General features: G+C 44.3%; 1 protein-coding gene across 1 annotated transcript in view; it reads right to left on the bottom strand.

The window, feature by feature from the left end:
• Positions 1-297: 297 nt before the first annotated feature.
• PNMT (phenylethanolamine N-methyltransferase) overlaps positions 298-11,970 on the bottom strand; it is a 33,716-nt gene continuing 22,043 nt past the window's right edge. The window contains exon 3 of the mRNA XM_078641456.1: positions 298-1,675. Within this exon, the coding sequence (XP_078497582.1) occupies positions 1,237-1,675 (439 nt within the window). The 3' untranslated portion in view covers positions 298-1,236. The remainder of the gene's footprint in view (positions 1,676-11,970) is intronic.

Here is an 11,970-nt window from a genome sequence, read left to right as displayed (position 1 = left end):
TAGCCTACAACTAATTCCACACTCTGCTGTGCACCTCAGCCTTCCACTCAGCGCCAAGAAACCTCTGGTGAACGCGCGCTCTATAAATTCCCTTTATCATATCATATCATTCTAATTGTAATCAGGGCCTTTTGTTAGCTTCAGAGTCTCTCACTTCTACACAAAGAAACACGTGTTTTATTAAGAACCTGTTTTCTGAACAGAGGAATTTAGAGTTTCTCTTTTTTGCTATGAACAACCAAACAGTACAATCTAGCATTTTACTTACTGTTTTAATAAGCATTTGCTGTTTGAACAAAACACGTTTTTATTTTTATTTTAACTGCACCAAACTAAAAGTCTAACATAAAATTACATGGATTTTTCATTATGATTTTACAAAGCCGTGTCAGCGTTCAGAAGACATTTACAGTCCCAGGACGTTAGGCTCCGTGGGTCATTATATCATCAACACCCAAAAAGGCTATATTCATCCACAATTAATTCTGCATACCTACAGAACTAAACATTGCACAGGTGTCGAGAGGTGATTTATTGTGCTAAAATGCCTTCACATCAATCCCAAAATGGAAAGTATCGACACATTGTAAACCCCTGAAGCCAGATTAATTTCAAAATACCGGAAGGTCAATAGCTTTTATTTGCATTTAATGCATATAATATGTAGATAGTATCTTATTCAGTAGAAATGTATAGATAAATAAAATTATGATCAGAAGAGTAAGACCAAAGAATTATGTAAATTTTCTTGATGAATTTCAGAGATTTGAAGAATGTTGGTGCCCTCTTCAGAAATAATTATCTGGAAATGCTTGGAACAATGAAAAAAAAAAAAAATACCTCCTTAAAGATACTTGACTATCCCTAGGTTAAAAGTATTTCATCATACCTTTTTACATTGTAAAACAAGAATAGGTATTATGGTTTCTCTCCCCTATCCATATCAAATCCATGCATTTGTTTTTGTTTGTTTTTTCTCATATGGTATCCTTGACCTAATTTGTATGACTTGAAGTGATATTTTCAGAGCAAAATTGTATACAGACACAACACTCAGTAAGATGTTATGTATAATTGAATTGCTTTGACCATTTTAGGAAAATTTTGCAAAAAATGAATTAACATTAATGGAAGAGAACTAGCAAGAGACAGGAAATGGTCAGCTTCATTCTTTTTGACAGTCCCAGGTCACTTTCAGTTTGATTTTGATGTTCTGAGCATTGGTGATGACCTTGTTTACTGCTGCTCTCGCTTCTGTGCGTTGACGAAGAATATCCCGCGCACGTCGTCCACGCCGATCTTCAGGCTAGGCGGCATGATGTAGGCCCGGAACTGACAGATGCGGTATCCACTCCGCGTTAGTGTTTCCTTCACGTCGGCCTCGGTCACTGGTACCACCTGCAGCTTGGCCTCTCCAGCAAGGTAGTAGGACTCCTCCAGTGCCCCGATCATCAGGAAGTGCCCACCAGGCTTCAGCAGGGTGGTGATGTTGGCGAGGGCCCTCTGGAAGCTTTCAAGGTCTGGGCTGGAAGCCTCAAGGCAGAAGGCAGACACCAGGGCATCAGCGGGTTCCAAGAGGGTTGAGGTCCCCAACGGGTGGGGTTGATGGATGTCAATGGGGAGTACACGCTTTACCTTCTCACGCAGTTTTTGTGCCTTCTCCTTCCAGTGCTCTCTATGAGGAAATAAAATAATACACATGTGTGAAATTCTCAACCAAAGATAGAAGAAACATTGGGGGAAGCAAGGGGTGCTGCAAGTCAGGATTGGAGTAAACCATCAGAGCTGCGTGTGGGTTTTAGTACTGGAATATACTGAAGTGGCACAAGTAAAGATAGTGGGATGTAGGGGCATATTTACAAGCCCCTATCGTTACCACAACATCACTTTTCACGATATTGCAGTGGCGATAGGCGCTTCGTGTTAAGTACAAGGAAGCCTTAAGCCACTTAACGTGTCTTACCTCTGCTTTGTAAATAAGGCCCCCTTTCACGCTGTACTTAGCATGAAAGGGTAGGGCAATGGGTGTTGCTCTGGGCGTTCCACCACAACACCCATTGATTTTGACGCTGCCCCAGATTTACAAGGGTGGCCTTAATATGGGGCAGCGCCAACATTAAGACCAGGGAAAATCTGATCTTACCATGGCACAATGAGGAGAAATGTTGAATTTCTCCTCGTTTTTTTGTTATTTCCATGTGTGCTGCGTTGTGCAGCACACATGGAAGCAGCAAAACCCCATTGATTGTTTATTTGTAGGAAAGTGTCCATTCCTTCACATAAACAATTTTTAAAACAAATGACGTTTTGCAACTTAAGCAGCACACGCGGAAGTTACAAAAATGCATATAAAGATTATATCTATGAGAAAAGAAGCAACCCATACACTACTCCCACTACTGTCCAGAGAGGCCTGGTCGTCCTCTGCACCCTGGTGCTGCCGAGGGCCACCCACACTACTCTCTAGAGAACTCACCAGAGAGGCCTGCTCTGCCCTGCTATGCCAGTGTACTGCACCCTACACTGCATGAGCCCAGCGCCCACCCTGAATATTTCAAAGAAGTGCCAGCTCCGATCACCTAGAAATTTCTCTGGCCTCCCATGCTTTGCCAAAGCTTGGTGAAACCAAGGACCCAGCTGAATCCTACCTGGACGTAAGTATATCACACCTATAAAGATAGAAATGATATAAAGCAAGGTATATTAAAATACTGATTGGCAATCCTAGCAAGCAGAGACAGTGTTGTCGCAGTTTGGGAACACAAGTGACACTGCACATCAAGCCTTGATGAAGCCACGCATATCTCAGATCCCATTCCTCCCCTGCTAATCAAAAAAATGAAACCCGCTTTTGCACCGCTTTGGGGCAAAATCATAAACAGCTCCTTAAAAAATGGAGTGGTTCCCGACTGCCTTAAAATGGGGCAAGTCACCCCCCTGCTGAAAAAACCCAATCTAGATGCGACTGATTTGAACAATTTCAGACCTGTATCAAACCTCCCCTTACTCTCAAAAACACTCGAACGTTGCGTACTTCATCAACTAACACAGCACCTGGATAACATCAACCTATTGGACCCCCACCAGTCTGGTTTTAGAAAAGGTTGCAGCACAGAAAGTGCGATTCTGAACATCATGGATGATATCCATGGATCACTAGACTCTGACAAATGTTGCCTCCTCATTCTCCTTGGCCTCTTGGCAGCATTCGATACGGTGGACCACAAACTCCTCATCGGGGCTCTTCAAGAAAGAGCTGGTCTCGGCGAGGTAGTTCTCAAGTGGTTTTCCTCCTTTATACACAATTGCACACAAAAAATCAAAATCAAGAACTTCACCTCCGAAAGGCAGCAAGTCAACAAGGGCGTCCCCCAAGGTTCGGTGCTCTCTCCACAACTCTTTAACATCTACATGGAACCGCTATCCAAACTACTCAGAAAAGCCAACATCTGTTTCCACCTCTACGCGGACGATACGCAGATCTATCTGGAAACTACCTCTCTCAAAGACATCCATAGATTAAACGACGTCTTGAAAGATGTGCAAGAATGGCTGACAATCAATCACTTGAAAGTAAATCCAGACAAAACCGAGACACTCCTCATCTCGAACAAGGAGGATAACCCACAAATCGCTGAATGGTTAAAGGCTAGTGATGCGCTCAAAGGGAATCTTACTCTAGCAGACTCTGTCAAATCTCTAGGCATCACCTTAGACCCAAAACTGAACATGATGAAACACATTAAGAACTCGGCCAAAAGTGCATTCCTTAACCTGAGACTTCTGAACGAAATCAAACCCTATATTCCAACAAAGGATCTCAAACTGGCCACACAATCTCTGGTACTGTCAAGACTGGACTATGGGAATGCAGTCCTAACAGGAATTCCTAAAGCGCATCTGGCACCGATCAAAACAACATTACATGCGGCAGCCAGAATGATCACCGGCATCAAGAAATCGGATCATATCTCCCCTGCACTCAAAGAACTCAAATGGCTTCCAGTAGAAATGCAAAGTAACTTCAGAACGGCCTGCCTAACCCACAAAGCCCTCCATACAGGCAAACCCGAATATCTGGCAAAAAAACTCAAAAAAGCAAGTCAAGCCAGAAATCTGAGAAGCTCTAACTCCCTCCTACTCATTCCACCTAAAACTAGAAGGAAAAGAACAGTGGACTGCTCTTTCACTGGAAACGCCCCCAAAATTTGGAATTCCATCCCTCCACACATCAGAACCATACCCTCTTTTTGGAATTCAAAAGTCAACACAAATCCTTATTCCTCACCCGTTCCCTAGGATGTGGACAACACAGGACAGACAGCAAGCATAGAGCTTTCATGATCCTAAAGAACCCTGAAACCAAAGAAGCTCTACATGACAATTATGTCGCTCTATACTATGTCATTCGTTTATTGTACATCGCTCACTGTCATGTTTCTGTTGATTATATACTATGCTCCTACTGTAAAGCGCTCTGATACCTTTGGGTCTTGACAGCGCTATAGAAAACTTCTAAAATAAAATAAAATACATTTCTTTTTACGCTTTGTCTTGCAACAGTAATAATTAAGATGGAATTCTGTATGTAACAGTTTGGTCATCAGACACCAGGAAAGACCTTAACGGTGACTTTAAGGCTATTTAGTGGACTACTGCATAATATTAAAATAAGGTATATGCATAAAACACTTGCAATTGTAGCTTAAATTGTCAGATATGTATTCACAAACAAACCCCCCTTCACAAGTGTCACGATCACTGCAACAGCGAAAATTAAACATTGCGGCAAGGATTTTCACTATCAAAATGTGATCGGTTTCTCCTTTATTCCTTTCCCACTGTCTTGTTTCTCCCCTCCTCTTCCTATATGTTCACTTCTGGGGCTAGACAGTGACCGCAGCTCTGCTGAGTAAGAGAAATGGGAGAGTCCAGGAGACATAATGTCAAGAGGAAAGAAAATGCCATAGTGAGAGAGTTAAAATTTAGGGAAAGGTGGGACAGAGGGAGAGAGCGACATGGGGGGTAGGAATGTAGGCGAGGTAGGAGACTGTAAGATAAGTAGAGAAAAGTGAAGTAACCAGAAATTAACATACAGAGAGGTAAATAGAGAGACTGGAAATGTTTTAGAGTAGAGAAGAAAAGTAGCGAGCGCAGGGGATAAGGAGAAGAAAATGCAGACGGGTGGGGAGGGGTATAGCTAGGAGTCAGTAAGAGAGGGAGGTAGACGCAAAGGTAGCGAGGTACATATGAAGAGACAGCAAGGTACGGAGGTGAGGTAGAAGGATTTATAAAGAGAAAGAAGTAGAGGTGAGAAGAAATGGAGATGGGGTGTGTACAGAGAGTGACAGTGAAGACAGAGAAAAAGAGGTAGTTGTAGAGAAAGATCACAAGCAAAAACAAGCATTGGCATAGCCAATAGGTCTCGCCTTTGGGACCTTATAAGTGTTTAGCAATGCAGTATATTATCCCCCACTGGCAGCTCACAATGGCTGTACGTGTATGTGACAGGTACCGCTGCCAGGAACCGACCCGATTTGTGTATCTGCTGCTGATGAGATCTGTCTAGTCGGGTCTGAAATATACAGTCTCAGCCATTCATCCGTGTGAGGGCGATTATATGAATGACAATGAGTTGGTCACTAGTAAATCAAATGTTTAAAGTGCCAAGTGAATTCAGTTTGTTATGTATTCTAGAGAACTGGTGTTTGTGAAAGTTATGTTAAACATGTTCCACTCTAACCAAACTCGACTTTGAGCTCTACACTACGACTGGGGCTGGCCACAGTCCTCTAATAAGCAGACAATTCACTGTTCACAATGTCACACCGAGTGCCATGGACGGAACCACAATAACCACCCGGGGTGTCGGGTAATAATACCTTGAGTTAGAACAGTAAATTAGCACTGCCCGAGGCCTTCACCTTCTCGGTTTAAAACTGCTAAGTAATGTTGACATTAAGAACATAGATACCGTTTTTTTTTACAGGTGGGCTAAACAAAAGCTTTTATTAAGGCTTTCTGTACCTAGCCAGGCGAAGTGCATTGTGGAGTTTGTAGTCCTAGATATTTCGAAATGTCTCACGCCATTGTAAGAAGCTAGCTTGCCCTTAATCCCCTTCTGATTGATACCTGTACCTCGTTGGGGTGGAGGAGAGGTCGTAGGGTGGGGAGGTGGTGAGCGCACGAGATTGCACTGATGGATCAGGGTTTATTCTAGCGGGGGTCATGTACTTAGGGAAAGTTCCGGTCTTCCTGCTGCAAAGCCATTCGTCCTCCCATTGTATTCTTGGGTTTATTGTACAGCATTGTTGGAAAATCCAGCAAGTTGAAACGCCTCCCTATGAACGAAGCATGCCTGGTTAAACTCGCAAGGGGATCTGCGTTCTATTTATGAACCGGTTTACAAATTCAGAAAACGGGACGGGTGCATAAACCTCCAAAAATAGCAACCGCAGAAGATCAAAATCAAAAGCGCTGGTGCTTCCTGCAATTCCCCTCTCACAGTAACCATTTAAAAATATTGATAATGTCATAATGGGCATTAATGAAAGGTCATACGCGAGTCCTCATACACCAGCGTTCAGGGGCATAAAGCTGGTGAGAGTGGACAGCTGAAGAGGCCACGGAAGAGAAGAAATGTCAAGAAAAGCGAGGGAAATGCAAAGTACCTACACCGGCAATACCGCTCCTTATCCTTGGGTAGCCATAGTACCGATGCGCTATATGTACAGACAGAAATGATGTGGAATCGAACACCACCATTAACACATAGGCAGGCATACAAATGGAGCAATCATGAGAGGAATTAGATGACAATCAAATGTAAAATTCACCACCAAGCTAAACCAGTACCCTGGCTACATGCTGTAAACAGTTCGGCGCTGTGAAATAAGACTGCAGCCAGATATGCTGAAATGGTTTTGAAGCGCATGCTCGTTAGGGTGACCAGATTCTCAAAACAAACAAGGAAGCAAAGCAAACAGCCGGAGAAGAGAGAAAACGGCAGGAATCGAAGTAAAGAGGAGGATGCAAGGAGAGGTACAGAGGGAGTTAGCTTAAAAGGAGACACGGCCGGCGGTACGAGGAGAAATGCGACAGGGCGGGCAGGGGAGGGGGCGGAGCGGGGAGAGCGGCATGAGGGTGTGAAGCAGCAGGGGCCTGAGACAAGGCCGCCTTGCCTTTGATGTGGTAATGCGAGGCAAGCGGCTGGTGGCATTGTGCACACGCTTTCACGTGCACTGGAAGAAATCGCCTGGGAATCGCCTGATCTCGGTAAGCTCTGTTTAAGCCGCAATAGATCGAGCTCCCGCTCTCAATGCGCACATGCGCATTGAGATAGGTCGCTCGACCTAAAAAGGGTAAGGCAGTGGATTAGGTGGTGTAGGGGGAACACAGATCATTATAGAGAAACAGGTGTGGAAGTGTGGTAATGAACGACGTAAGGTAAATTGAGAGATTAGGTGGAGAGAGGTGGTGGTAAAGATAGAAAAGAGGTTTTCACTCAGAGAAAGGAGGTCGAGAGCTGTGAAGTACAGAGCGGTAAAGTAGAGAGAAGTGAGGCAGAAAGATGGGAGCAGTGAAGTACAGAGTGGGGCAGTAGAAGGTTGGAAGAAGTAGAGTGCGGAGAAGTACAGAGTGAGGCAGTAGAAGGATGGAAGACGTAGAGAGCAGGGAAGTACAGAGTAAGGCAGTAGAAGGATGGAAGAGGCAGGGAGCGGTTAAGTACAGAGAGAGGCAGTAGAAGGATGGTAGAGGTAGAGAGTGGAGAAGTACAGAGTGGGACAGTAGAAGGATGGTAGAGGTAGAGCAGTGAAGTACAGAGTGGGACAGTAGAAGGATGGAAGAGGTTGAGAGAGATAAAGTACAGAGTGGGGCAGTAGAAGGATGGAAGAGGTAGAGAGCGGAGAAGTACAGAGCAGTGAGGTAGAAAGATGGAAGAGGTAGAGAGCTGTGAAGTACAGAGGGGTTAGGTAGAAGGATGGAAGAGGCAGAGAGGTGAAGTACAGAGTGGGACAGTAGAAGGATGGAAGAGGCAGAGAGAGATGAAGTATAGAGTGGGGCAGTAGAAGGATAGAAGAGGTAGAGAGCGGAGCAGTACTGAGAAGTGAGGTAGGAAGATGGAAGACGTAGACAGAGGTGAAGTATAGAGTGGGGCAGTAGAAGAATGGAAGAGGTAGAGAGCGGTGAAGTAGAGAGTGGGGCATTAGAAGGATGAAAGAGGCAGAGAGAGGAGAAGTATCGAGTGGGGCAGTAGAAGGATAGAAGAGGTAGAGAGCGGTGAAGTACAGAGCAGTGAGGTAGAAAGATGGAAGAGGTAGACAGAGGTGAAGGACAGAGTGGGGCAGTAGAAGGATGGAAGAGGTAGAGAGCGGAGACGTACAGAGCAGTGAGGTAGGAAGATGGAAGAGGTAGACAGAAGTGAAGTACAGACTGGGGCCTAAATCTTCATTTTATTATTAGTAAGTACACAGTGGTGAAGGAGGGGCTTCTATATTTGGGTTTTATGGATCTATCTTCCGCATTTGATTTGGTTAATCGTTCTAAATTATGGTTTATTTTGCGGGACATGGGTTTGGACATCACGTTGGTTAATTTTGAAAAGGTCTTCACCAGAACTTGTCGGCTTCTGTTAGGGTAACAAGGGATGGCAGATGTACTGAGCAATTTAGATCAAGAAGAGGGGTCAGACAAGGTTGCATTCTGGCCCCTCTCCTATTTACGCTCTACATTAATTCATTGGGCAAATCCCTAGACCTGGCCACCCTGGACGTCCCGCGTATGGGAGGGTCGGCTATCCCGGTCCTCCTGTACGCGGACTTGCCCGAACAGGTACTGGATTACAAAGATTGTTGGATCATTTTGGCTCCTTTATGGAGGCCTTAGACTTATAAAACAACACCTCAAAATCCCACGTAATGGTGGCCGGTTTACGTAGGAAAACCATGAAGATCAAAACCTTTAGATGCAATGGAACGCCAATCTCTAGGGTACCCTTCTTTTGTTATATAGGTGTTATATTTGATGAAAGAGGGAACTGGGGCCCCCAGTTAAAACTCAAGGGCAATGTGGTTGCAAGATCTACCACAGCCCTTATTAATTTTTCAAAAAGATTGGGTGCGAGACCTATGGAGGCTATGATCCGTATCTATAAATCAAAGTGCATAGCAATTGCCTCTTATGGGGCCGATATTTGGGGCTATATTCCAACAACAGGGATCCAAATGATAAAAAACACGTTTATACGCTCCCTTCTGTCACTCCCTCAATCATCCCCCACATATTCCATCCACTGTGAAGTAGGTTTGGGGTATATTTCTGATTACTTAAAAATGGCCCCTTTATTACGATGGGTTAAAACCTGGTTAAATGAGGAGATCACGCTTAACCACCTGATACTCAAGGACTGTATGGCCCTAGATAGAGTGGATAGAATACCCTGGCTTGCGTATGTTAGAGCGGCATGCGTGAGGCTGGGGCGTCGGAAATGTATCTATCACCACAGGGTCTCAGGGATGAGGATGTAGGGTGGATTAAGCGAAATTTCCTCAACTTACTTGAGTTGGAAAGGAGGAGGTTGAACTCAGGAAACCTACGGTGAGATCAATTTATCAATTTTTGATCTCCCCAGTCATGGAACCTTATTTGAAGTACGTGACTAATTCTCACCATCGTTTCCTTTTAGTCAGATTCAGGTTCAACCTCATCCACCTCACACTTGGTACCTATCTGAAGTGGGGGACCCCCGCAGATGTTCCACCCTGCACCTGTGATAGTTTTTCTACACAGGACACGCTCCACTTAGTGATGTTCTGCGAGCACTATTTGGCGGCCCCTAAAAAATGTTATACCATGTTCTGAAGGAACTCAAATTCGTCCAGGTGAGGCCTGCTCTTCTACATTTACAAATGCTTGATTCTATGCAGGTTACTTACAGTGTAGCCAGCTTTTTGGTAGCAGCAGCACGTATAAATAAAATTAGACTCACCCAGAAGAACTCACTACCATGAGGACATATAACATATTGAGGATTGTTTGGAAAATTGGGTTTGACTTTTATTTATGACACTGATTTTGTCCCCTCTCTCTTTGTATCAAAGATTTTAACTGTTTTTAGATTGTTTAAATGAACTGCAATCATGTGTATATCTTATTTCTGTACAAATTTTAATGTGTATATAATGTGTACAAAATGAATTCTGTATTGCATTGCTTTTATGGTTTTTATTAACCGAAATAAAGATATTTGACTGAATGACTGACTGGTGAAGATGGAAGAGGTAGAGAGCGGTGAAGTACAGAGTGGGACAGTAGAAGGATGGAAGAGGTAGAGAGCGGTGAAGTACAGAGTGGGGCAGTAGAAGGATGGAAGAGGTAGAGAGCGGAGAAGTACAGAGCAGTGAGGTAGAAAGATGGAAGAGGTAGAGAGCTGTGAAGTACAGAGGGGTTAGGTAGAAGGATGGAAGAGGCAGAGAGGTGAAGTACAGAGTGGGACAGTAGAAGGATGGAAGAGGTAGAGAGGGGAGCAGTACTGAGAAGTGAGGTAGGAAGATGGAAGAGGTAGACAGAGGTGAAGTACAGAGTGGGGCAGTAGAAGAATGGAAGAGGTAGAGAGCGGTGAAGTAGAGAGTGGGGCATTAGAAGGATGAAAGAGGCAGAGAGAGGTGAAGTATCGAGTGGGGCAGTAGAAGGATAGAAGAGGTAGAGAGCGGTGAAGTACAGAGCAGTGAGGTAGAAAGATGGAAGAGGTAGACAGAGGTGAAGGACAGAGTGGGGCAGTAGAAGGATGGAAGAGGTGGAGAGCGGAGACGTACAGAGCAGTGAGGTAGGAAGATGGAAGAGGTAGACAGAAGTGAAGTACAGACTGGGGCCTAAATCTTCATTTTATTATTAGTAAGTACACAGTGGTGAAGGAGGGGCTTCTATATTTGGGTTTTATGGATCTATCTTCCGCATTTGATTTGGTTAATCGTTCTAAATTATGGTTTATTTTGCGGGACATGGGTTTGGACATCACGTTGGTTAATTTTTAAAAGGTCTTCACCAGAACTTGTCGGCTTCTGTTAGGGTAACAAGGGATGGCAGATGTAATGAGCAATTTAGATCAAGAAGAGGGGTCAGACAAGGTTGCATTCCCGCCCCTCTCCTATTTACGCTCTACATTAATTCATTGGGCAAATCCCTAGACCTGGCCACCCTGGACGTCCCGCGTATGGGAGGGTCGGCTATCCCGGTTCTCCTGTACGTGGACTTGCCCGAACAGGTACTGGATTACAAAGATTGTTGGATCATTTTGGCTCCTTTATGGAGGCCTTAGACTTATAAATCAACACCTCAAAATCCCACTTAATGGTGGCCGGTTTACGTTGGAAAAACATGAAGATCAAAACCTTTAGATGCAATGGAACGCCAATCTCTAGGGTACCCTTCTTTTGTTATATAGGTGTTATATTTGATGAAAGAGGGAACTGGGGCCCCCAGTTAAAACTCAAGGGCAATGTGGTTGCAAGATCTACCACAGCCCTTATTAATTTTTCAAAAAGATTGGGTGCGAGACCTATGGAGGCTATGATCCGTATCTGTAAATCAAAGTGCATAGCAATTGCCTCTTATGGGGCCGATATTTGGGGCTATGTTCCAACAACAGGGATCCAAATGATAAAAAACACGTTTATACGCTCCCTTCTGTCACTCCCTCAATCATCCCCCACATATTCCATCCACTGTGAAGTAGGTTTGGGGTATATTTCTGATTACTTAAAAATGGCCCCTTTATTACGATGGGTTAAAACCTGGTTAAATGAGGAGATCACGCTTAACCACCTGATACTCAAGGACTGTATGGCCCTGGATAGAGTGGATAGAATACCCTGGCTTGCGTATGTTAGAGCGGCATGCGTGAGGCTGGGGCGTCCGGAAATGTATCTATCACCACAGGGTCTCAGGGATGAGGATGTAGGGTGGATTAAG

Source organism: Lissotriton helveticus, chromosome 5_1 (assembly GCF_964261635.1).
Source record: "Lissotriton helveticus chromosome 5_1, aLisHel1.1, whole genome shotgun sequence".
NCBI classification, from domain to species: Eukaryota; Metazoa; Chordata; class Amphibia; order Caudata; family Salamandridae; genus Lissotriton; species Lissotriton helveticus.
Note: the sequence above shows the minus strand (reverse complement) of the source record. Positions and strands in the feature narration are given on the sequence as shown.